The sequence below is a fragment of the Poecile atricapillus genome, chromosome Z, assembly GCF_030490865.1.
Source record: "Poecile atricapillus isolate bPoeAtr1 chromosome Z, bPoeAtr1.hap1, whole genome shotgun sequence".
Taxonomy (NCBI): Eukaryota; Metazoa; Chordata; class Aves; order Passeriformes; family Paridae; genus Poecile; species Poecile atricapillus.
The window spans coordinates 1898913-1925966 of NC_081289.1; the positions used below are offsets into that span (position 1 = coordinate 1898913).

General features: G+C 47.2%; 1 protein-coding gene across 1 annotated transcript in view; it reads right to left on the bottom strand.

The window, feature by feature from the left end:
• The window catches only part of LOC131592838 (exocyst complex component 4), a 292946-nt gene that overhangs the window by 43686 nt on the left and 222206 nt on the right, over positions 1 to 27054 (bottom strand). The window contains exons 12-13 of the mRNA XM_058864649.1: positions 11307 to 11443; positions 4004 to 4159 (exon numbers count right to left, since the gene is read on the bottom strand). Of these exons, the coding sequence (XP_058720632.1) occupies positions 4004 to 4159; positions 11307 to 11443 (293 nt within the window). The remainder of the gene's footprint in view (positions 1 to 4003; positions 4160 to 11306; positions 11444 to 27054) is intronic.

Sequence of the window (27054 nt, forward strand, 5' to 3'; positions counted from 1 at the left end):
GAATATAAAGGAGCAGACTGAGCAAATGGAAATGATTCACACCTATGGAAAACTCCACAGATTCATAGTCCCATGATGGGGGAAAAAAGTGTTCCCAAAGGGGAAAAAGGGCTCCAATTTGCTGCCAATTGTACAAACCTGTCCTTTCACCTTTTAGAAGTATTGTGGATATAATAAATGGAGCCTGAGGGATTGGAGAAGGAGATCTTTTATACCTGAGAGAGAAAGAAACAAGGGAAGAGAGCCAGAAAAGCTGAGAATGGGAGAGCTCAGAGGGAAGGGAAAAGCCTCCCATGAAGGCCTCAGGAAAGGACCTGTGGTGGGAAAAACATGGAGACAGCAAAAGAGAATAAAAATAATGGAAACCTTCAAGCCCAACAGTGCAAAATAAAAAAAAAAAAAAGCTGGCAGATGTCTGGAACAGCAGCTGGAACAAACTGAGATTCAGCTTTTGAGGAAAACCTTGGCTGCCCAGAGAGGGGGAACAAGGGAACATCAATCCCATCCCAAGGCAGGGAAAGATGGCAGAGAAGCTGTGGCTGCCTCTGGATCCCTGGAAATGTCCAAGGCCAGGCTGGATGAGGCTTGGAGCATTCTGGGATGGTGGAAGGTGTCCCTGCCCATGGCAGGGGGTGGATCTGGATGGGCTTTGAGGTCCCTTCCAACCCAAACCATTCTGGAATTCTGGGATTCTTTCCCAATTCCACTTTCTGGGTTTGCCCAGACTTTATTTACACAACGGGAATTTGCAGCACCTTGATGCCTTTGGAAACAGCTGAAGTGATTCAAGGTGTGACCTGTCCCAGGAGCTCTGTCCCAACCTCCTGAATTTACCACCTCCAAGCACCCTCTGGAGAAGAGTTCGTGGAGCCTTCCCAACTCCCTGCAGTGCAGAATTATCCCTCTCCTCCTGTCCCTGATCCTGGGAGCAGAGCCCAAACCCCCCTGGCTGTCCCCTCCTGGCAGGGAGACAAGACAGAGCCACAAGGTCCCTCCTGATCCCCCTTTTCTCCAGGCTGAGCCCCTTCCCAGCTCCCTCAGCTGCTCCTGGAGCTCCAGACCCCTCTCCAGACCCTTCCTGTGCCACCTGCAAAAGCTGGGAAGGGTATTTTAATTATTCCATTCAATTTAGCCCAAGAACCTGATCCCAAGTTCAGCTTCAGGAGCTTGTTGGGAGCTAAAAGTGGGAGTAAAATCCCCACAGCTCAAGTTTGGAACTCAGCTCTAGAACCAGATTTATTTTCATGGAGCAGTGACCTTCATCCCAACCTGGAATGTGAATTCCCAAAAACCTCCTGAGCTTCCCACATCTGTGGTTTCCCCCAGGCACACACAGCAGGCTTTCCCCACTTGCTGCAGAGCTGCCCCAAACCCCAGGAATTTCCACACCACCAGATCCAAGCTCTTTTTCCCACTGCTTTTCCCTCTCCAAGGCAGAGCTGGGAACATCTCTGGGGTTTCTCACCAGCACCTCCTCCTGGGGAATGAACTGTGGGATCTCCTTTCTCTGGAGATAAGGGCAGCCTGTTTCACACCCACCCCGCTGCCAAACAACCTCCAGAGCTCCAAATTCCAGCAGCAGAGGTTGGGCTTTGCTTCCCTTCCTCCCCTCGCCAAGCTCTGAGCTTCTCTAAGATGCTCCAGCAGGTCCCTCTGGAATTCCCGCTGGAATATTAATGGGAAATTCTGCTGGTACCTCCTGACTTCTCCTCACTCAGGAGACAGTGAGACAATGAAATCAGTCTCTGCCCACAGGCAGAAGATTTTTATTTTTATTTTTTGCTAAGATTTTGTTTTGTTTGGATTCTTTTTTGTTAAACAAATGAGTTACAGGAAAGTTGGGGAGGGAAGGAAAGCTGTGCATGGGTCTCTGCCATGGGACAAAAACTGGTGGCTTTCAGGATTTGTTTAAAACTTCCAGGATTTGTTTAATTTATCAATATTCAATATGCTGCTGAGTAGTTCCATGTGCAAAAAGAACATTTCCCCAAATTTCATCAGTAGCTTGAACCTTCTTTTCCAGGAAGGGACGTGTAGTCCTGCCCTGCTGGGGCAGAATCGGGGCCCGTGAACATCAAATATTGAAGTTTTAAATATCTTAGAGGTTAAATGATAACGAAATGAGCTCTCCCAAGATCTCCCTGCTAACCAAGGGATCCACAGGACCCTCTTCTCTTTGGCTCTGCTGCAGTGTCCAGGCAGAATTATTCCCAATTCATCAGCAGTGCCAAGAGAAAGAAGCAGCAGCAGCAGTGAAGAAATCATGTTCCTTTGTATTAGGAGAAAGGCTGGGAAAAGGCTGCTTAAATGGCAAGAGGATGACAAAAAAAAAAATTGGACGAGCAATTAATTTTATTTTGAAGCTTTCAGGAGGGATCTATTCAACCACCACCCATCCTGGAGGAAGTTTCTAAGCCATCAATGGCTAAATCTGGCCCAGACCAATTATTATGATTTAAATTAATGCTACAGGAGCGTTCACACGGCACTGGGAGGAACTGGGGCTTAATAGATGATGCTCTGTGCAAACAGATACTGAGAAAAGATCTTTGTCCTAAAGCCTGGGCTGAAAAAAGCCACGGCACAGGAGCTTTTCCCAGGAAATTCAGCATGGATGACTTAATAGGCTTTTCCTAAAGGCTTTCCATTGGAGCTCCTCTGATCCAGTGTCACAAAATACTTCAATTAATGGCCAGGAGAATGGAATAAATGGAATAAAATGCATATTAGAATGAAAATGTAGGCTCTTGACAGCACCAGGCCATCCATTTTTGCCTGGCCATGAATTTCCATGCAGAGCCCACTGGAGCTTTGCTGTCCCACAGTGATGGATCAGGAATCCCAGGAAGAGCCAGGAGGGGCTTCCCAGCAGCTTCCCAGGTGAGGAAATGAAGGATAAACGTGGTGAGGTCTGAGGTGAGGACTGAATCCATGAAATTCAGCTCAGGGACTGCACAGTGACCTCAAGGGCTCCCCCTGTTCCACTGGGAATGTTTTAAATCCCTGCATGAGCTGCAAACCCTTCTGTGACCCCACAGATCCCGTCCTCTCCAGGCTGCATCCTCCCTGTCACGGGGCTTCCAGGCAGGGAAGGAGGAAAATGACAATCTGGGCAAATTAGACTTGTTATTTTCAACAGCTTCTCCTCCTCCTCCTCCAGTTTTACAGCCAAGTGCCAATCAAGGAAGTGATGAATAGGGATGGGAATGTGCAGGCTTTGGAATCTCACAGGAGCTGAGCCATTCCCAGCATGCAGGGAAAGGGAATCTGCCTCTTTCCAGGCTTTCACTGGCATGGAAGGTAGGAACAACCTGGTTTGGGCACAAAGAGTCGTCTCCAAAAGAATTCCTGGAAATAATTCTGGAAATAATCAGAAATTTTCATTTGTTCTCCTGAGTTAGTTCCTGGAGTTGGGATGGAGGGGAAGCTCCACCAGGTCACAGCTCAAATTAAAGATTCCTTTGACAGCATTAATTTTTTGGGAATTCCTGCCCAGTACAACCAGCTGGGTCAGAAAATGCTGCTCCCTTCACCACGAGGGTGATCAGCACCAACCAGCAGCACAGGGATTTGCCAGGATTCCAAACAATCCTTTCCTTCCCCAATCCCAGGCACTTCCCTGGCTTGGACCACAAAGACAACTCTCCAAATGGCTTTGCCTGAACAGCAGAGTGAGCAGAAATTGCACCAAGAAAAGCTTAGGTTGGATGTTGGGAAGATTTCTTTCCCCAAAAGGCTGCCCAGGGCAGGGGTGGAGTCCCCAGCCCTGGAGGGATTTCAAAGCCACGTGGATGTGGCACTTGGGGACGTGGTCAGTGGTGGCCTTGGCAGGGCTGGAAATGCTTGGACTCGATGATCTCCAAAGTCTTTCCCATTTCCCAGATGATTCCAGGATTCTCCTCACACCTGGGGACACGACAGCTACGAAAACACCGTAAATCTGTTCCTGCTTTTTGTTGCTGCTCTCCTCCAAACCCTTTCACAACTTCCCACAATATTTTACCTTATAAAATCCTCCTCCTCCTCTCTCTTGGGCCTCAGCTGCTTGGGCTGAGCCATGTTGCTCCAGTTGGGCAGGGATTTCAGGAGCCTGCTGATATCATCGTCCTTGGCCCAGGACGCGCTGATCACCAGCTTCTCATCCGACTGCACGATGGTCCTGCAGGGAAAACACCAACAACCACCTCAGAGAGGAGCAAGCTGTGCTTCTAGTGCCACTTTTAATTTAATTCTGTATTATCCACTGAATTCCATTTCACACAAACGGGGATTAAGCAGTGAGGAAAGGATCCAGACAGGAATTCCACACAGAGCTGACACGGAGGGGACAGCAATGCGGGTGGACAGGGCAGGAAATTCCCTTAAACACACAACTCCTGATGGACTTTGAGACATCTTTTAAGGGAAAAAGTGTAATTTTCCTAAATTCCCCAATTCTGGAAATTCAGTTTGGCAACCAGCTGGAGGAGGTCACCCTGATCATGGATCATTTTCCTCTGGAATCTCAGCAGAGCTCAGCAGCCTCTGCCCAAGGTGGGACCAGCCCTGGCTGGAAGCCACCACCCCCCCTGAGCTGGCCCAGCCTGGAGACCAGGGCTGAAGCAATGAAGGGGAATGAAGGGTCCAAGATCTTCTTCCCAAGTCATCCAAAGCATCTCTTGATGAAGATTCCAGCTAAATCCTACGTGGGAAACTGAGTCAGGGATTGCTGCGTGTTCCAATTGGGAAGATTTTCCCTGTTTCATATTTTTGGCAGGGTAACTCATCTGAATTCCTGACTGGGAATTTCAGGAGACAAACGGGATGCTGTATTTGGAGAAGTCAATCCAGGACCTTAAAAATTCTCATTTCCACCCCCATCCATGAGCAGAGACACCTCCCACCATCCCAGGCTGCTCCAATTCCCATCCAACCTGGCCTTGGACATTCCAGGGATCCAGGGGCAGCCACAGCTGCTCTGGGAATTCCAGCCCAGCCAGGAATTCCTTCCCCAGATCCCATCCATCCCTGTCCTCTGGCAGTGGGAGCCATTCCCTGTGTCCTGTCCCTCCAGGCCTTGTCCCCAGTCCCTCTCCAGCTCTCCTGGAGCCCCTCCAGGCCCTGGAATGTTCTGGAAGCTCTCCCTGGATCCTTCTCCTCTCCAGGTGAGCATTCCCAGCTCTCCCAGCCTGGCTCCAGGTTGGAATGGACTGAGCCAACAGAGACTCTCCCACACCCCAGCACCCCCTGACAGGGACCTGGCAGAGCCATTCCAACCCTCCTGGATCCAGGTGGGAATGCTGGGGCAGCAATGAGGTGTCAGCAGCATTCAGGTGGTGATTTGGGGAATAAATAGAAATAAAAACAACAACACCCCAAGCATCTGCGCTTTGCAAAGGAGAAGAGGAGGACAGGAGCCAGCTCTGATCCATCCTGAAGAGAACAGCTCATTTCTCATCCCACCCTTTCCCCATCCACCAGGAAAACAAGCTCGGCTCAGGAACTGCACAGGATTTGTGAAAACGGATTTGTCACATGCACTTACAAACAAATTTCCTTTCCCTTCAAGTTTCACATTCAATCTGTCACACACAAAAGGCTGAGTTTTGTTTCCAGCCACACAAGACCTTGGTGTCAACATTCCCATTTGGCCTTCTGCTGCTGGGAGGGAGTTGGTGTTTTTCCATTCAGGGGGAAAAAAAAAAAAAATAAAAGAAAAAGAAAAAGGTTTTTTATTTTTCACCAGGTTGAAAACTGAGGGGGATAAAAGAGATCCTGCAGCCCTGACATCTGAGATGGAAAAAGGGGATTTGATGATATCTGGGCATTGCTGTGCCAAGGCAAGACAACTGTTCCAGGGAATACATCAGCCAGGGCTTTGTCCTCTGCACATTTAAATGACTGCAGTAATACTCTCCTTCCCTTGGGAGTCTATTTCACACTTGAACAAATCCAACTCTTGGATAAAAAAACTCCTGATACCGAGCTCGTGTTTTATTTTCCTCGATTTCATCCCATTACTCCCCGTTATTTCCCCTCTCAGCTCAGCTCTCTCCACATCCACTGTTTGCTCCCTTCAATTATTTCCAGCCTTATCGTGGCCCTTCAGACATCCACGACTCCAAGGCATCTTTGGGAGTGTCCTGGTGGAGTTACACAGAGCCACCATCCTTATTTTCCTCTGTCCTCAAAATCCCAGTTGTTTGTGGAGCCAGTGCTGGGGAGGAGACGGGGGAGGATTTTGGGATACTCCAACAAGCTGCAAACTCAGCCTGGTGTCCTCGCTTTTCCAGGGTCAGCGTTTTCCAAGAGCCTGATCCATGATTCCTGCTTTCCTCACCTTTTGCTGGTACCCATGGCTCCAGGGAATCCTGGAATGGTTTGGGCTGGAAGAGACCTTCAAGCCCAACTGGAGCCATGGGCAGGGACATCTCCCACTGTCCCAGGATGCTCCAAGCCCTCTCCAGCCCGGCCTTGGACACCTCCAGGGATGGGGAGTCCCCTCTGGACAAGCTCCATGGATCCACTGAAATCAGCGAGCTCCCAAGTAATCCACGCTGGGACAGCTCCAGCACTACTTGGATCCCTTGGAATTACATCCCCACTCTTTCCCAAGGCTCCAACACCTCCTGATTTTTATGGATTTACTCCAACCACCCCTCATTGAGAAGATGCTGAAGAGGGTAGAACATCCCCAATCTCCACTGGACACCCAGATTTTCCCAGCTCCCATTTCCCACATTTTCTTCCAATTTGGGTCCTTGAGTGAATTATCCCAGGATGGGATGACATCTTCTAGTACAACTCAAAACTTTTCCTTTCTCCCCACTCCCCTTATCCCAAACTCCATCATTTTTCCTGCTGCTGCCAGAGGGAGCTGACCTTGGCTGGATTCAGGTGCCCACCGAGCTGTTCCATCACTCCCCTCCTCAGAGGACAGAGGGAGGAAAAATGATGGAAAAAAACCCTTTTATTGTTGAGCAGACATCATAAAATATGGAATATCAGTCTGGGACGGCCATCCTGGATATCTCTGTCCCAAAATCTTTCCCATTCCCAGCCTGCTGGTGAGGGGGAATGTTGGAGCGACAGCCTTGACGCCGTGGCCAAAATCCTGGTGTGTGCCACACCAATCCTGCACTGGGAGGAATCGTTTTTCCAATGGGAAATAATATGGGAATATCCCTGGACACAGCTGGGGGGCTGTGGCTTTCCATTGGGAAACATCTGGAAGCCACAGGGGCGAACTGGGCTCCTCAGCCTCGTGCCAGGTGGATTTTTGGATGGTTTTTCCCTTTTCCCTTGGGCAAGGTGATGTTTCCATGCTCAGCTCCTGCTGCCATGGGTTAAAAAGCAGCTGGGCCAGGCACCCACAGCCTGAGGGGACACCCCCACCCCAAAAAGAGTCAAAAAGGCAACTTAAACCCCAAAAGTTCACACGAGGAGAGGAAGATGCCATTGAGAAGCAGCAAAACGAGTGGGAAAAGCATTTCCTGGGGAATTGAAAAATTCGGTTTGGCTGCCACATTTTGGCTGAGTTAATCTGCTCTTTTTCTCAAAGAAGGGTTGTAGATTTATTTTGCCTAGCTGGAAAGCAGGAGGGGTTTCTTTTCTTCACCATTTTGAGTGATTCAGGCCCACTTATTTCCCATTTTTTTCCCCCCCAAATTTAGCTGAGAGAGTTTAGACAAAGGAGTTCTGGTCACCACAAGCTGCCTCCAGAGAGGGAGCTGAGCACCTCCTGAGGATTTAATCACTTTTAAAACTCTCTGAACCACATTTTGGTGATGCCCATCTCTTTTTAAGACTAAAAAGACTCATTTGGGTGAGGGATTCCTTTGCTCAGAGCCTTCAGAGAGGTTCAAAAATGAACAAGGCGAGGATGAAGGTGGGGAAGAAGAGGGTGGATGCACAAGACAGAGCTTGGAGTGGACAACAAAATAAAAATACGCCACTTCAATGTGGGCATGAGTAAATAGTGGTGTAAAAACTGATGTAGAAAGACATGGAAATAGATTAATTTTAGCATTTGAGACAGCAAATTTTGTCAGAGAAGGGTGTTGGCAGAAGATTAAAAAGAAGGGCTCATCTTAAAGGGAGGAACTGTGAACTGGGCAGATTTCTCCTTCCAGTATCTCCAAATATCCCACAAAAATGGTTTTATACTCTGGTTTTTAACATAAAATGGTTTTTAACTCTGGAGCTGAGCTGCTCTCCTGGAAATCTGCTGGAGACGGGGGTTGGACACGACTGGAAAGTGCTGCCAGCACGGCAGGAGGTTTGGGGGCTCCATCTCCCGTTTTTATTTGCATTTTCAGCCCCAGCCCCTCATCCATTAGTCAGAAATCAGAGCTGACGTTTGTAAACAGTTTGGGTGGCAAACTGGAATTGGAATTTGGACAAAAATGCGATTTGCAGGAGGCACCTCACCTACACTGAACTTCCAAAATTCGTCATCAATTAACACACGAGAGCTGCCATTTATAGGAATGTCCAATCCCATCCAGCCCCCTTAGGTTTGATATTTTTCTTTCTAAATCCCTGGAAAACACGAGCCAAATGGAGCTCAGACATGAACAATCTCAGCTGTGCATTTCCCAGTGCTGACGTCTTTTCCCGAGCTGTTCCGCAGAGAGCTCTGGATAAAATCCTGCCTGGAGGAGCCTCCCTTTGGATGCTTTTCACCCACATTTGCTCACATTCACCCTGAAGGAACAAACCCTAAAAAAGCACCTCTCTGGCTTCCCAAATTCTCACTCTTTGCCATCCCAAGAGCAGCCCTTGCTCCGCCAGCTTTGCCGGACGGGATCGACTCCCAGCTCCAAGGAGTTCATCCTGGTTTTAAGGAGCTGTAAATAATCCTTACTCCACCAACTTCACTGGATTTATCCATCCAACAGCCCAGGGAAAACCCTGGAGCAAAGGGCAGGGCTGTGTGGAGCCCGGATCCCTGCAGAGGGCATAACATCCCCACGGATGGAAGCGGGAACGCCGGGAGCTGCTCCGCTCCCCTGCATCCCCGGGAATGGATACGGATTTCTATTTCAGTCATTTGCCAGCAGCAAAACGAGAACATTTCCTGTTTTTTTTCCTCTCGCTGCAATCAGGAGATGGCCAAATTAGCGTTGTCCTAATTAGCCCTCAGCAGGTGCCAAAGCCAGGAATGGCAAAGGAAGGAAGGAAGGACCTTGGAGTTCAAGCCAAACAAATCAAATCCATTGTCTGGCTCCAGGCAGCGAAGTTTTGGGTGAAAAAGGAATATTTTGGACAATGGCACACGAGCAGTTCGTAATTTCAGGGGGTGTTCAGGCAAAGTTTAGCCTCTGCTCACTGCTATTGTTAATAATAATGATGATGATGATGATGATGATGATGATGATGATGATGAACCCGTTTGCCGGATGAAGTTTTTCCTGAATAAAATCAGGCAATGGGAAGTAATTTCTTGGTCAGGAAGCACAAGGGCTTTTTCAGGCTCAAAAGGTGTGGAGGGGATGATGTAGAACAGCTGTTCCAGCCCACAGTCCTGCAGCATCTTGTAGTGGTTTTTAATGGAATTATTTATCCCCATGGGATGGGGCATGATCCTGGTTTTCCTGTCCATTTCACAGATGGATAACTGGGATGTCCTTAGAAGTTATTTATTGATATTTCCCCAGGAAATCTCTGATAAATCAAGTATTTGAGGGGTTTAACCCAAACACATCCATGGCCAGTGGGATTGTGGTGCCTTGATCTTCCGTGTTTTGGTTGGAGAACGTTAGGGATGGATCATCCCAAAATGCCAGTGGAACAAGGACAGAACATTTGGTGACTCCCTTTTGTCAGTTTATGGAATTGTTTTGGGAAACTTTCACCAAACTCATTGTGTGTGGATTCATGTGGTTACTGATTCCTAAAATCATGGAATCATTTAGAAGTTGGAAAAGACCTCTAGGATTGAATCCAGCCATTCCCAGCACTGCCCAGGCCACCCCTGTCCCCAGGTGCCACATCCACAGGGCTTTTAATCCCCCCAGGGACAGGGACTCCACCCCTGCCCTGGGAAACTCCTCCCAATTCCAATTAATGCTTGACAAACGTTTCACGGAAGAAATTTTTCCTCATATCTAATCTAAATCTCTCCTGGTGCAACTTTTGGCCATTTCCTCCCATCCTGAAATTCCCAAATTGCCATGAGACCTGAACACCCAAAACTCAATAGAATTAATTCAAACAAAGCTGAATTCCTTGCAAAAGTTGAAATGAAGAACCTGAATTACTTTACCAGAGAGCCAAAGGCACATTCAGCCATTTATTTTTAAGGATGACACTTTAGGCTCTCAGTGGCCAGCTTGAGGTCACCTTTTACCGTGGAATTTTGGAATGGTTTGGGTTGGAAGGGACCATCCAGTTCCAGCCCCTGCCATGCAGGGACACCTCCCACCATCCCAGGCTGCTCCAATCCCCAATGTCCAGCCTGGCCTTGGACACTTCCAGGGATCCAGGGGCTGCTCTGGGAATTCCAGCCCAGCCAGGAATTCCTTCCCCAGATCCCATCCATCCCTGCCCTCTGGCAGTGGAAGCCATTCCCTGTGTCCTGTCGCTCCAGGCCTTGTCCCCAGTCCCTCTCCAGCTCTCCTGGAGCTCCTTTAAGCCCTGTAAAGTCTGGACTAAGGGAAGAACTGGAGTAATTCCTAAGCTCTACCACCCCTGTCATCCACATCTCAAGACCCTAAACCACGCTGAGATGTGGATAAATCCACCGGGAAACCACAACTCCCCACATCCCACCTGTGGATGCTAACTATGAAGCAGGGAGCACAGTGCCTGTGGAACAGCAGGCCACATAACTTCCTCAGTCTCGCCTGAGAAAGTGGCCTGGGAAATCATAGGGAGGAATTAAAACAATCCTCAGAGATAGAAAACAGCCTTGCAGGTGCTGTTTGTCTGTTCCTTGTTTTCTTGCAAGAGAAGGTCGAGGGGTGGTGAACCCCACTGACCAATGATGGTGATGTGTTAGTTCACTGACCGATAAGAGTTTTACCTTTCTGTACTTTCACATATCAGTCTATAAAAGAAGATCTCAAGTTATAAACCTTAAGAGAAAGAACTCTCCTGTCCAACTCACAAGAGTGTCTGTGTCATTCTTCTCGCTGTTCCCAACAGAGCAACACCCACTGATTGTTATTCCAGCTTTTTTACCCCTAGAAGGAAACACCCTAGAAAGAAACAACCTCACCCAGCCCAGCAGAGACGACTCGAGAAGCAACCCCTGACTGCTCATGGCAGAACAGCTGACCCCAAAGGGCAGCAGCTCCCTGCTGGGCTGTGCTCCTGGGCTGTACCTGTAGGCCAGGGTGCAGGTGTCCTTGTACTCCTGGAGCTTCACGCACACCATGTTGAGGAACTGGTCCGAGTACGCGCTCAGGTCGTGCATGAGGTTCATCAGGTCCTGCACCGTCTTCTCCACGATCACCGTGCTCTGGGGAGGGGACAAAAGCCCAGGTGTGAGCAGCAGCTCGGTGAATCTTTATCCCAGCCCTCTCCTGCTTTGCTAATTGTTGTCACAGATGCAAACGAACAGCTGATGTTCCCCAGTCCTGGAGAGGCTCTGCCAGCGGCTCCTGCGAGGCTGAATAAATGCAGGAAAGGAAAGAACTGGGCAAGAAGAGGAGGAAAGTGGTTTAAGGGTTTGAGTATCAGCTTGGGAAGTCTGGATTTCTGAGCCACTTCCTGAAGTTCACCAGGTCTTTCCTTCATTAGGTGAAAGCTCAAAAGGCAAAAATGTGATTTTTAGAGGTGCAGGAATTACTGAGGTTGGAAGAGACCTCCCAGATCATCATTTGATCCAACCTTTGATCAATCTCCACCTTGCCACCCCAAACAGAGCCAGGAGTGCCACTAAAACCCCCAATGAGCAGCTTTGGTTTCCTCCAGCCTGCAGGAGGTACCATATATCCAACAATGTCCAAGACTTCAACAGCTCCATGTGAATTCTGGGATTTCTGAGACCCCCCCAAGGCGACTTGGCACAATTTGGATTTTATTTTGCCCACTGTGTTTGATTTTGTCGCTGCAAACAAGACAGAGGGGAGGTCCCAGAAGTCCCAGGTTGATATAAATTGAATTATTAACAGTCTGAGTAGAGTGAAGGGTTTCTCCTGACCTGCAGCAAAGGCAAAGGAAGATACTGAAGCATTTGGGACCCCTGGCTGATATGAGAAATTCTGGACTTAAATTATATGGGAGGATCCCAGGGATTTAGAAAGAGCCCCCCTCCCTCTGTGTCCATCAGGATGTGAGGAGAAGTTGGTGACTCAGAGCAAAATCTCATCAACCCTCAAATCGCCACCTCTGTCACCTCCCCACGAGCCAAATTTCCACTTCTCCCCTGATTTTCTGATTAAAGCACGGCAACATTGCCCTGATCCCTGATTCTGTTCCTCCCCTGAGGGACAGGAATTGATCCTGCTCCGCTCCCTGTCCCTGACTTGGTAAAAAAGCACCTTCCAACCTCATCCTCATGGGGAATTCTCCCAAATCCTTGGGATAAGGGTTCCCCGAAGGCTCAGGCACCGCCTGTGCTGTTCCTGGTACGTTCTTGGCTCCCAACTGCACTTGGAGAAAAAAGCTCATCCCATTCCACCCCCATCCATGGCAGGGACACCTCCCACTGTCCCAGGCTGCTCCAAGCCCCGTCCTTGGACTTGGACATTCCAGGGATCCAGGGGCTTCTCTGGGAATTCCAGCCCAGCCAGGAATTCCTTCCCCAGATCCCATCCATCCCTGCCCTCTGGCAGTGGAAGCCATTCCCTGTGTCCTGTCCCTCCAGGCCTTGTCCCCAGTCCCTCTCCAGCTCTCCTGGAGCCCCTCCAGGCCCTGGAATGTGCTGGAAGTTCTCCCTGGAGCCTTCTCCTCTCCAGGTGAACATTCCCAGCTCTCCCAGCCTGGCTCCAGAGCAGAGGGGCTCCAGCCCTGGAGCAGCTCCATGGATTCCTCTGGATTTGCTCCAGCAGCTCCAGGTCCTGCTGCTGTTGTCCCCAAGGCTGGGGCAGCTCTGCAGGTGGGGTCTCACCTGAGCAGAGCCTGATGTGCTTTGAGATTTAAGTCAAGACCAGGATGGGCTGAGAAATGTGCTGAGGGATTAAAGTCACCATTGATCCCTCAGGAGTAAAAAAAAAGAAAAGAAAACCTTTTAAGATTTTATTGATAAGAAATCCTCCCTAGCTCGTGCAGCAACATGGAAGACAAAAGCAATTCCTTTCCTTTTTGTGTGGATAATCAGCTTTTTTCCTTTTCCACCAGGATTTCAGTGGTGGGAGGAGGTTTCCAGCAGACCTGTGGCATCAGCTGGTCTCCCACAGCTTCCCAGGAGCAGGATCTGTCCCGCCAGGAATCCTCATGTGAACCCTCCTGGCTTGGACACCAAACCACACCAGGAGGAATCAAACCTGGCCTCGACCCAGCTCATTTCCATTTCTTTTTGTAACTCAGCATTTGGAAAAAACAACCTAAAAACCCACGAGTGGATGTTAAACCAGAAAGCATTGTGGTTTTTATGGAGTTTTCCCCACTTATTTTCCTCAACAACATTAAAATTCCAGCCAAGCTCCTGCCAGTATCTGGAATTTAGAATAAACCCTATTGATCTAAAGGGAACACAGAGCTACTTGAATGATTAAAAAAAAAAAAAAAAATAATAAAAGGGAGGAAAAAAAGGAATTTCCATATGAAAGAAGGCACTGCCAGATACGTAATGGCCCTTTCCCTGCGACATCTTAACCTTTCCCAAAGCCCTGCTGCCACCTCTGCAGGTGTCCCTGGGGACACCCTGTCTGAGGAGGCATTTGGGACAGCTGGGGCCAGGCCTGGAGCTTCTCAAAGTCCCCAAAATGAAAGGCAGCTCACACATTATCCCAGAGCCACAACCCCACTGCCTCTGCCCCATCTGGATTCGTTAACAGCAAATGGATGTGATCAAAGCTTAATTTTATAGAGAGGCACTTCAAGGAAGCCTTTTTTTAATAAAAAAAAACCTCACACTAACAAGGAAACTCATCCAGGGAACAATATCCAGCTCCTCACACCTGAATCCCAACACCACGCCGAGGGGATGGTTCATTACTCCTCCAGGAAGGTTTTCAAAGAGGCTGAAGGCTGCTAAAAATAAAAAGAAATTCCTCCTGACGCCCTCCTGTCCCTCAGCTGCTGTGGGGGATAAAACAGAGAGCACCGCTGGTTATTAACACGGTGGGGTTTGTCTTTAATGGGTTTTGCAAACATTTGCCATTATCCCTTGATTTGCTCCTAATTCCCAGCTGGGCTGGAGCTTCAGGTGATGTAAAGCAGCTCCAGGGCAGGCAGAATGGAGACACAGAACATGGAGATACCATTCCAGCGATTCCTTTGGGATTTCAATATTCCAGACATTCCTTTGGGATTATTGCCCTGTGCATCCCCAGCCAAGGGGGTTTAAAATGACTGGAGGAAGAGCACTGCAGGTGAAACGATGCAGCTGGAGGGGTGTTTTGAAGGGTTCCTTAAAATCGCAGTTTCAGGGCAATAAAGGTGATTTTCAACGAGCCCTCGACATGCAGGAATTCAAACCAACAGCTCAAACCTCCAAAACTTTCAGCTTTTCATGGAATCAGAGAACAATCTGGGCTGGAAGAGACCTTAAAGTGCCACCCCTGCCATGGGCAGGGACAGCTCCCACTGTCCCAGGTTATTCCCAGCCCCATCCAACCATGGACTTTTCCAGGGATGGGAAGTGCATTGTTTTATTTTCTACCTCCCTGGTGAGGAGCACTTGGATCAGAAGAACAATCTTCCCCCTCGATTTTTTAATTTTTTATTTTTATTTTTTTTTCAGAAATCACAGCTTTTCCCATGCCTTGGGAGGGAGAATCTCCACTCCCTCACTCCACTTCCATGGGGAAAGCAGACAAAAGATGGGAATATCCTGCCCAGAAATGTCTTCCCCAGAACACAGCAGATGGAGGAAGAGACCTTGGCACAGGAAAACCTGTCCATTTTCAGTTGATTATTGCCCATCACAAAATACCTCCTCGAGATTCCTTGGCAGAGGAAGGCACCAGATGAGGGCAGGACGTGGTTGCCTCAAAGGAGGAGAATTGACAAAGCCTGATCTAATTTTTAAGCTGGAGTTTAGCTGACACCTCACGATTTTTAAGCACCCAACCCAGCTGTAATTAAAGCAGGACAGGAGAGAGGGAAAGTTTTCAAAGCTCTTCAGCCTCAGTGCTGAGCCACAGGTCTGGATTTGGGACCATTCCCAAGGGACAAAACTTAAATTCCTTAAGCTTAAATCCCTGGCCAGGCTCTAGGAATCTGATAAATACCAAGTGCTGTCAGTGCCTTGGAGAGCAATGGCAAAGAGGGGTAGAAATTGGGAGCTTTTGCCCAAATTTCTCCCAAATACCTCATAAGGCCACTGGGAGAACTCATTAAATAAGCAGAGTTAGAGATGGGAATCACTGAAACCTGGAAAGCAGGAGCTAGGGAGCCAGTTTTCTTGGAATTTTGGGATAAATGGGCTGCTTAATGCTCTTTGGTGGCTCTAAAATAGCCAACACCAGCCCTGAGGCCACGGGAGTGGGAATGGGAAGAGTTGGATCCATCCCTGGGGAGTCAGCCTGGAGCCCTATTCCAGCACCAACACTAAAAAAGAATAAAAAAAAAATAAAAACAGTAAAATTAAGGAGTAAAACCAGCCCTGAACCAACCAAATTCATTTTATTTTGGTGCTAACAGAGGAAAGAGGAAAGTCTAAATTCCCTCTTCTATTGATCAGTGGTTATCCCATGCGGAGTGATAACACCATCTTCCCACTTTTCTTTCTGGCACTTTGCTTCCCAAATGCTCCAAACTACAAACTTTTATTTATTTTATTTATTTTATCTATTTATTATATATTTACTTATTTTTATAAATAAATTTGTATATTTTATATATGAATATATAAACATATATATTCATAAATATTTATATTTATATATTTTTATATTTATATATGTATAAATGTATAAACAAATATTTATATATTTATATATTTATATGTTTTTGTATATTTATATATTTATATATAAGTATATAAAATATAAATTATATAAATAAATATATTTATATAAATATATATAAATATAAATTATAATATATTTATTTATATTTATATTATTTTTTAATTTTTTTTTTAAACCGTAATTCTGCCTGTTTCAATGCAGGTGATATTTTAATTTTTACAGGATTTTTCCTGAGAGGTCCTGAGTGAATTCACCCCATGGATGTGAGCCCAGGATCTGCAGGAATTCTCTGCTTTAAATGTGATGTTGCAGGAGCCAAATGAGTGCACAAACAAGGTCTTGGATAAATCTTATTTACCTGGCACTGTGTGATCCAGGAAAGCTTTGCTCCAGTGAACTGGAATATTGATGAAGAGCAAAATGTACATTTGTTTGTTTTTTGTTTGTTTTTTTTTTTTTTTAAAAAGGAGAGCATGAACCATAAAATCTGCTCATTGCTGTGTTACTGTGACCATGCTGAAGAGCTTCCCTCCCCTGAACAATATTCGGGATTTCACAATATTTGGGATGTCACAGAGATGTCCCCTGGCTGGAACACAAAGTTAACATTTCCTGGGCCAGCCCTGCACAATCCCAGGAGGTGCAGAACCAATTGGAACCAGTTAAAGCACAGGGAGGGGAGGCGGCCACCAGAGTTTGCAAACTCTGCAAGGATTCAAAAATAAATCAGCAGCTCTGAAATTTCCAATTCAACCCATGGAGCTCAAACGCTCGTGGCTTTTCTGGAATCTGAGAGGCCAAATCCCAAAGCTGAGGAAGAGGAGGCACAAGGATGGGGTGGGGTGAATGGGGATTTTCATCAGGTTCTTTGTTAAATTTGAGATAAACTTTTGTGCTCCAGATTTGGTTTCACTGCAAGGAAAAGCTTCCTTAGAAAGATTTCATGGAATCATGGAATGGTTTGGGTGGGAAGGGACCTTCAGGACCATCCAGTCCAACCCCCCTGCCATGGGCAGAGACACCTTCCACCATTCCAGGAATATCCTGGCCTTGGACATCCCAGGGATCCAGGGGCTGCTCTGGGAATTCCAGCCCAGCCAGGAATTCCTTCCCCAGATCCCATCCATCCCTGCCCTCTGGCAGTGGAAGCCATTCCCTGTGTCCTGTCCCTCCAGGCCTTGTCCCCAGTCCCTCTCCAGCTCTCCTGGAGCTCCTTGAATTCCTGGAATGTTCTGGAAGCTCTCCCTGGATCCTTCTCCTCTCCAGGGAAGCACCCCCAGCTCTCCCAGCCTGGCTCCATTTCCCCAATTTCCAATTAAACCGAGTCCCTTCCTACAGAATCCCAGACCCATCCAGCCTCTCCCGGCATGGATTTCCATACAGGACATGGATTTAACCCCTGGGCTGCCGCTCAGCTCTTCCCCACTGCCCTCAGTGTCAAGTGTGACGTTCACTCCCATCACCTTCAGCTCGTTTGTCCCAGCAGAAACAAATTTTGCCACTGCCAAGACAGAAAAATGTGGCTGGAGAACTCCACATGGAAAGTTTTTCCAAGGAGAAATGCTCCACTCAGCTGCCTGTTCTACATGGCCCTGATGACCTCTCATGACACTTTGATATTTGCACAGAAAAAGGTAAAAACCCCTTTCCTTTGGGTTTCCTGAATGCCTGTGATGTTGGAATCCTTTCCAAACTCCTTGTTTTTATTTCATTCCAGACTTCCCAGCCAGCCACGAGGAGATCCAGCAGATCCAGGGAGCTGAAGCTGGATCACAAGAGGGCAGAAATGAGCTCAGTGTTTCTTAATTAACCACAGGAACAGCTGGGTCTGCTGGATTCTCCATCTCTGACAGGCTCAGGATCAAGCCCAGGTGCTTTCCTGGGAGAGTTGACACATTCCCAACGGAATTACGGACTTGATGAGGAAATTACTGGGTGGAAAAATCACTGGGTGAACTTTGCTGTCTGATTATGCTGCAGATCTGGTGAATTTATTCTGACTTTGAGCTCAAATTCCACAGCAAAAGACACCCAAATTATGCTTAAAAACCTCAATCCAACAAAAGCCCCATCCCAGGAGCTCTGACCCTGGAATATCCAAAGGTGGTGGCATTTTATTCTCCAGCACCAGCAAAGTGAATCTGTCCACCCAAAACACTCCAGAACTGTTCAAATCTCCTGAATTCCCCACAAAACGGGAATTCTCAGCACAACAGCTCTTAGCCAGCACCCAGGAGCTTCCCAGCATCCCTAAAAGGGTTGGATCCCAGCAGGATTGGGGTTAAGGCTGGAAAAGACCTCTCAGATCTCTGAGTGAACCATCAGCCATGGCCACCACCAAACCACGTGCCCGAGTGCCACCTCCACGTGGGTTTTGAACACTTCCAGGGATGGTGACTCCATAATTTCCCTGGGCAGCTGTTCCAATGCTGGACAATCCAAGAACTCCCTGCCAAGGTGGTCTCAAAACCTCCAAAAATCCCAGCTGGACTGGAAGCATCCACGTGAGGAGATGCCTTTCCATAATCTTCAAACCAATAAATCCCTGATCCCGAGATGGCTCCTAACCCAGCCCTGCCACAAACTTAAAAATCACAGAATGGGAAAATTATCACTTGGACAAGGATTTTCTTTCATTTATTTCCATTTCAGGTGCAGTGCAGAGGCGTAGGGAGTGGAAAATTTGCTTGGAGACAGGGGGAAGTTTGTGACAGCCCCAACTTCCAGCCCTGACATTATTCCCTCACTCGAGACACCGAAATCCTCCTGGAATGATCCAGCAGCCACAGCATAATCAGGAATATCAGTGCCTTGGCAGGGAGATGGACGGGATAATTTAATTGGTCTTTTGTATCTCTCCCTTCTCTGATCCTGCTGAGTTCTGGAGCTATTATTAAAGGCATTTTTTAAGGTATTTTAATTTACTCCTCCAAATGGATTCCCATCCATTCACTCCCACTAAGTGAATGTTGTCAGGGACATTAGTGGGGTGATAAAATAGCTGCAGCTTCCCGCTGCTTTTAATGTGTTACATCCACCAGAAAAGTCATTAGCTCTTAGCCTTTAATACACCCTCTGCACTGCAGCAGAACTGTTTATCACTTAAAAGTGCCAGCACAGGCCAGGCTCTCCCTTTATTAATCAATATACATTTGTGCAGGGAAAAGGGACTCGCAGCCAGTGAATCCCAGCCTGGTTTGTGCTGCAGGAGCTGAAAAAAAACCATCCCTGACATTTTCACCCCCGTGCCTGAATATTCCTAGAAGTGGCTTTTACTCAGGTTTTTTTACACAACGCCCCCAATTACAGGTGAGCTGGTGGCAAGGTGACAAATTTATTTCACCAGTGGTGAGTGGCAGCTTTCCCTCTCCTTTGTCATCCCTGCTCTAGAACATCATTAGCAGCTGCAACACGGCACAAATGGAACGTGGAGCACGGAATTAATGATGCTCGGGAGCAGAGCCGTCCGTTTGGGAGCTCGTTTTTAATAAATGTTTTCATACAGCTGGCCCAGTTTGGAGAATAAAACCCCTCAGTGTTATTTTTATGTGCTCTGAGATCAATATTTCTTTTTTTTTTTCCAGTCTCAAGGCCCTAGTATTTAAAATATATTTATCTATTAAAAATGTCTGCTGGAGAGATGGTGAATATGAATGTTCAGTGATGCTCCTGGAAAGACAAAGTGACCAAGGCAAAGGCAGCTGGAGGATGAAAAACCAAAAGAAATTGGGAAAAAACGGATTGAGAAAGGTTTAGCAGGGCTGAGATCCCAAAAGAAAATCTGAATTGGTGCTGTCCAGTGTGAAGTCTGTAATTATGATCTAAATTCAACAAAATTTATGAAAATGCAAGAGATCACTGGAAAACAAAGGGTGAAATCCAGGAATGAGGGGTAAAGGCTTAAGAGGCACCCTGAGCTAAGCCAGGATGAGCTCCTGGGCTCACAAAGATGTCATTTCACTGAAATTAGAAGCGAATTTGTCAGATTTTGGCATAAGGTGTCTAAGAGTCTCATTTGCAAGGGTGAGAAAATTCAGACTGACCAGGCCAATGTCACCAGTGGGTTTTGGTAGAAGAGGGATCCCAAAAGACACTCCAACCTCACCTTTATGCACCAAAATTCACCTTTCAGCACCAAAATTCACCTTTCTGTCTCACTCTTCGTTAACCCAACTGTAATTAATGTGATGAAGAATTCTTTGTTCACCAAAGCAATCCCTGGCAAACACGGGGAGAGAGCAGAGGCCTTGCTGTGGATTCATCCCAAAGGATACCATGATTGGCAACTAAATTCACCATTTTATTTTCTGTGCGTTGATTTTATGCAGGGTTAAGGCTGGTCTTAAATTTAAAGGAGAAAAATATCTCCAAGGGGAATTTCCACCTCAGTTTCCACACAAGAAGCCAGAGGTGGCCAGAGGGTGACAGTTTGGTTCTTCAGGTGTTTCTCAACAGAGTGGGAAAAATTTTCCACATTTCCATTAGAATGTTCCAGTGCTGGAATGCAATTTACACATAAAACCATTGGAAAGGAGAGGAACTGGTTAGGAAAAGGATGGGAAGGAGAAAAAATTTTCCCTCAGATCATTTGTTCAGCAGGACTTGAACTTCAATATTTTATTGCACAGCCAGTGGTGGAGCAACTGAACTCTGAGACAAGCAAGACATTGGAATTCCCAATCTCCATTTCTTTTGATTCCAAAGGATTCCAAACAAATCCGGTGCTGGGATGGAGAAATCCCAATGCAGCTCAGCAAGGAGGTGCCTCCCAAGCATCTCTAGACAGAATCTGAGCAGAGCTGAGGGCTCCTCCCTGCTCCTCCTCCCAGGAATGACTCAAAAAGCAAAACCATCTGCAAATGGGAGGTGATGGACTCAAGGTTTCCACACAAAACCAGAACCCAAATATCCTTCATCCTGCCTAATTTTGATTTTGTGGAACCCCTGGAATTATACAGAGTTTCCCAAGCTGGAAGCTACAAAGAGAATTGCCTCGTGTCCTGCAAAATGAAGCAAAAAATCTGCTAATTTCACGTATTTTCTTGGTTTACTTTAGTTTTCATCTCAAAAAGAAAAAAAAAAAATTGCAAATTTTGCTTTTTTTGCGTTGTGGCTTGAGCAGGGGGTCAAGTTGACTAATTTAAGGGTGATTCTGGGGGTCTTTGCACATCCCAAGAGGGGAAATCCAGCCTGAAGTGCTGCCCCCAAAAAGCAGGGACGGGAGAAAACTCAGGGAAGCTGCACGTGCCAGCATCACTGGTGATTTATTCAATAAATTCAGCCTTGTGCTCTGCACATCAAAGCCCAGAGAGATCACAGCTCTGTCCCTGGATGTCTCCAAAGGATTGTTTGGAAATTCCTCATGCGTGGAGGCTGTTCCCAGGATCCGACAGCTCGTGTTAACATGGAATTCATCAAACCACAGTGACCACAGCCAACCCCCAGGGACGCGGGAAGGACAAACTCGGAGCTGGGGAGACGGGAGAACAGGCAACAGCAGCCTTTGATTCCTGCCAGGAGAAGCAGGAATTACCACCAGAGATCTGTGGGCTGGGAGTGAAATTGGAACATTTTTAACCCACTGTTTCCTCCTTCTGTTGTCTCTTCTTCCCTCAGGCCCCAGCTGGTGACAGGTCCAAGGATGGGGCCATTCCCAAAGGAAGATGATTCCCAGCAGGAGCCACGGTGTGAGGATGAGAGCCGTAGTCATGTATCCCAATTTCTGGGAGGAGGGATGGATTTGGAAAATTCCAGAGGCCTGCAGGGCGCTTTCCCTTTCAGACTGACCTTCTCCACTAGGAAAGCTCGGCCACAGCAGTTTAAACCAGAGCAGAAATGGGATCACTTGGATTTCTGGTGGAGTCTCCATCCCTGGAGGAGTCCAAGGAAGGCCTGAACGGGCACTCAGTGCTCTGGGTGGGGACAGGGTGGGAATTAGGCACAGGTTGGACTTGATGGTCTTGGAGGGCTTTTCCAATCTCAGGGATTCTGTGATTTTCTGGGAATCTCCTAGATGGGACACAGATAATCCCAAAACAATCCCAGAATGGTTTGGGCTTGAAGGAACATTCAAGTCCATCCAAGTGCCACTCCATCCATGGGCAGGGACACCTTCCACTATCCCAGGGTGCTCCAAGGCCTGTCCAACCTGGGACATTGGAACCTTGGACACTTCCAGGGATCCAGAGGCAGCCACAGCTTCTCTGGAAATTCCATTCCAGGGCCTCACCACCCTCCCAGCCAGGAATTCCTTCCCAGTATCCCATCTATCCCTTTCCTCTGGCAGTGAGAAGCCATTCCCTGTGTCCTGTCCCTCCATGTAATAAAGATAAATCCTGAATCCTGAATCACAAGGACACCTTTGCTTCCTTCAGATCCCAACTATTTTTATCACCATTTTCCCAAAGACCCGCCTGTTAATCCAAAAAACCGAACCAAAATGAAGCAAAAATTATTCAGCTGCACTTCGCCGTTTCCCACACTGAGCACTGAGTATTTCCACCCTCTGAGCTGCTGGAAAGAAGTAAAAATAACTAAAGGAACTACTCAGCATTTTAGCAAACACCTGCTCCTATCTCAGGATTTCTGTCATCACAAAGTCCCATGCGACGGCAAAACCCCACTCCCAAAATCCAGCAAAAGAGCAGCGTGGAAAAGAAGTTGTCTTTTCCTCAAAAAATGCCACATTTCAAGAGGGAAAAAGAATAAAAGACATCAGATTGGGAAGTGAAAAAGCCACTGGATCAGCTCGTTACGGGAGATGTCTGATAACGGCGGTGCTGCTCTTGTTTACTCCCTAAACGAGCAATCCCACTTGGAAAATGGGCTGGATGAGGCTATGGATCTTCCCTTCCCACATGGAACTTGAGCATCATTTTCCTGCCAGAGCCATCTCCCCTTCCCAGCAGCCAGAGGGTGGAAATCTCGGAGAAGCCTCCTGGGCAGTTACGGATGGCGGGGAAGGAGCGCTTTGTTTTATCGCCTGTTGTTTTCCCGGGGCTAACGGCGCTTTCGGTGATTGTCCTGTGGATAAATCCATGCAGGCATTCAGTGGGAAGGAGAGGGAGCCAGGCTTGGCTCCGATGGAGCCATCCACACAGAACATTCATCTATTAACCAAATAGCAGTGCTTCCAAACCCAGCGGGGTCACCGCGGAGCCCTGCTGGGAAGCAGGAATTAACTCCGAGTGGAGATCGTTTGTCTCTGGAATGTTGTCATATTTGTTGTCATATTCGCGGATGAATTCCAGGCTTTATTGGGAAGGCAGGTGGCACTCAAGATCGCTCATGGGAGAGCCCTTGGAATGCTAAGAGAGCCGAGGAGAAATTAATCTCCCGCGGATGGAATGGCGGGAATTCATCTCCGATGTTGTTGCAATTAACGGCAGCAAATTTCACTCAGTTTTACACAGAAGGAACAAACTGGAGAAGCTCAGTTATTACCAGGATACTACTCAGTTACTACCAGGATACTACTCAGTTACTGCTTGCTCAGGCTTTTGTTTTATACCTATGGAGAAAAAACATTTCCATTTCCCGTCTTATCCAGAATAACACACGGCCAGGCTTGGCAGGGAACATGCATCAAGCAGCAGAAGTGATGGAGAAATGGGATAATCATCCCATCTGGGGTCTGTACAGCACAGGAAATGGAAATTTGGGTCCATCACTGGGCAAAAAAAAAAAAAAGGGAATTTTTGGGGAGGAAAGAGGAATTTTAAATATTCAGTGGTTGCTGCAACACGAGGTCAATCTGTATTTACAGATCTTCCATTTCAGCAGAACGGAGGTGGCCGACGGATGTGGTTACATCAGCTTCCCAAAAGGAGTTTCCTGAACTCTCTCCAAGTGAAGAACCAGTTAAATACCCTTTGGAAATGATTTTTTTTTTTGGCTGAACTGCTTTCACAAGCTCCAGTCCCCCAGCAAAATCCCGGCACTTGCACAGAGCACCTGGTGTGGAAAGGGAGGATTTTTCACCCCGGGTCACACAAATCCCATCCTCACCTCCATGTCCCACTCTCCATTCCATCACCAACAGGAATTCAGGAACTCAGAGCAGAGCATTTAGAGACAATTCAGGAATTCAAACAAAAAGTAAAGCATTCCTGGCTGCCAGATCCTGAGCCCTTCCAAACCACCCTTGCTAGGACCACACTTGGTGAGAAGAAGTTGGAAATGTCTTGTGATAAACCTGAGTCCTCTCAAAAACATCTCAGCTTTCTGCTAAATCAGTATCAGGCACAAAGTCCTTAAATATTTTAGTTAAAGAGCCCATCCAGTGGGGTGAATTCCCCAGGAAATCCTGGATCAGCCCCAGGATGACCAGACCCGGTAGCCCCCAAAAGCTTCATGGTGAGATGAAAAAAAAACAAGCTGATCATTTGCAAAAAAAAATATATATTACTATTCTGACAGCTTTGTCTGCATGAGGGAAACTGAAATTTTTATTATTTTATTTTATTTTATTTTATTTTATTTTATTTTATTTTATTTTATTTTATTTTATTTTATTTTATTTTATTTTATTTTATGTTGATGAAAGGCCCTATTTACAGATTAGAAACAGGAGGGGAAACTTTTAATTTACTGCCTTCCCTCAGTTCTTTCAGATGTAAATTAGAGTACTGTGAACCTTCCAACTGCAAAGTTTATCCACATCAGGAGGAAGATTCCAGAGGCAGGGAGGGAACCCAGGGTGCCAGGAGGAATATTCCAATGGAATGGCAGCATCCCTGCATTGTTGTTCCTTTTATAATTCCCCTGTTGACAAGTCCCTGCCTCCAAAATCCCAACCACTCCCACTGAACGCTGCTTGTCAGGGAGGGGCAGCCCCTGCCACAAACACAAAAAAAGAGCTTTTTACCTTCCCTTTCAACAACAGATTAATGTCTCTTTTGTTCTGTGGCAGAGCTGGGTGTCATATTTCAAAATGCACTTTTAAAACAGGTATAATTAAACCTCTGCGAGAGGGGGGAGGCAGAGAAATGAGCAGCCAGAGGAGGAATAAAGGCATTTTAGAGGGTGCAGAAGCTGGAGGGTGCCTCATCCCTCCCTCTCGCCACACAGCTACAATTGCATTCCACAGTGGGGGAGGGAGAAAGGGAAAAAAAAAAAAAAAAAGTAATTATAAAAATGAACTTTTCCTTGAAAAATGAGCACGTTGTGAAAGGATGACTCCTTTGAACATCGCAGCACTTCAAAAGGAGGATGAATTAGTGCTGACAACTCAATAAAGTAGCCATCAATTATTCACAATGTGATGGCTCTTCTCATGCAGCACTTGTGATTAGCAAAACATTTCAAAACCTGGGAATGAGAGTTATTCGTCCTCCATGAAATGGGCCCAGGCTTCAAAATGCGAGGGAAGAAAAATAATGGGACTTTGGAAGAGCCTGGCAAGAACACAGGGAAGTTTCTTCTCTTGGAGCCATCCATCAAGTGCTTCATGTGAGACTGTTCCAGGCTGGATTTGGGATTTATGGAGTGGAACAAGCAGAGGGAAGGGAAAAATATCTGTGATGTGAGAGGGGTACCCAAACTTCAGCTGATGGGTGCAGAGAGCCCAGCCCAACCAAGGTCCCAAATTAAACCAGTGGTGTGTTTTGGAACAGCAAATATGAAACTTTCCTAGGGAAAAGAAAGTTATGGAAGAACCAGGTTTCCTGCAGAAGTTTGTAGAAGTTTTTGATGTCCCAGGCCTGGAAGTGTCCAAGGCCAGGGCTTGGAGTAACCTGGGGTGGTGGAAGGTGTCCCTGCTCATGGTAGGGGCTGGAATGAGATGATCTTTGAGGTCTCTTCCAACCCAAACCATTCTGGGATTCCATGAAAGAAATTCCTAGAGGAATACTGGTGATGGAGCAATACAGCTTCCCTTAAATGCAGTTTATCAGACTTTCCAGTTTCCTCCTGGAACTGCAGCTCATCCATCACCAAAACAACCCCAGCGGAGGCAAGGCACTGGTTTAAAACTGCAGAAAACTAGAGAGAAAAAAGAGCTGGAGGAAAAACAGAAAACTGGGTCCTGTGGCACTTGGATCTGTGACTTCACACTGGATTTTCAGCAGCACCCTGGGGCTGAGAAGAAGCTGCTCTGCCTCAGCATCCCAGGGCCCTGCTCTGCTGCCAGGGATTCCTAATGAGTTTGCAAATGAGGAATGTGCTTTAAACAAGCAGGGGAGTGGCCAGGCTAAAAGGCTTCTCCTCTGGCCAGGGAGGGACCGGGGGCTGGGTCTGACACCAGCCCTGTGAGGCAAAATGAGGATTTATGAGAGCAGTGCTGCTGCTAAGGGAGCCTGGCGGGGCTCTTCGGGTAATTAAAATAATCAATCAAGGCCTGGGATGGAGGTTGGGGGCAGATACGTGTGGTTTACTTCCAATTTCTGAGGAAAAACTGAAAGCAAGAGGGAAAAAAATGGAAATAATGTAAATTACAAGGAAGTTTTAGTGGTTTTATGTGTCTAGTCAGTACTGGATGAACTGGCACTGAATTTAAGATGCACAGGCCAGGGTGAGGGTGAGGTCCCTTCATGGAATCCCAGGATGGTTTGGGTTGGAAAAGACTTTCAAGCCCATCCCATTCCACCCCCTGCCATGGGCAGGGACACCTCCCACTGTCCCAGGCTGCTCCAAGCCCTGTCCAGCCTGGCCTTGGGCATTTCCACAGCTTCTCTGGGAATTCTGTGCCGGGGCCTCCCCACCCTCAGAGGGGAGAACATGGCAGCTCTGTCTGAGGTGAACAAAACACGTCGGTGGCTTCAGAGAGGACCAGGATCAACATTTTGCACCCAACTCTCAGTGGAAATGCTCCAGGCCAGGTTGGATGGGGCTCGGAGGAATCTGGGATCATGGAAGATGTCCCTGCTCGTGGCAGCAGGGCTGGACTGAAAGGCCTTTCAAGGTCCCTTCCAAACCAAAATATCCCACGATTTAATGATTCATCACTGAGCAAACGAGGGTTATCCAGCTCCTGACCAACTCCTACACACGACATGGAAGAGGCATCCCATGATTTCAGGGATTAACAGGATCCAGAGGCCTCAAACACTTC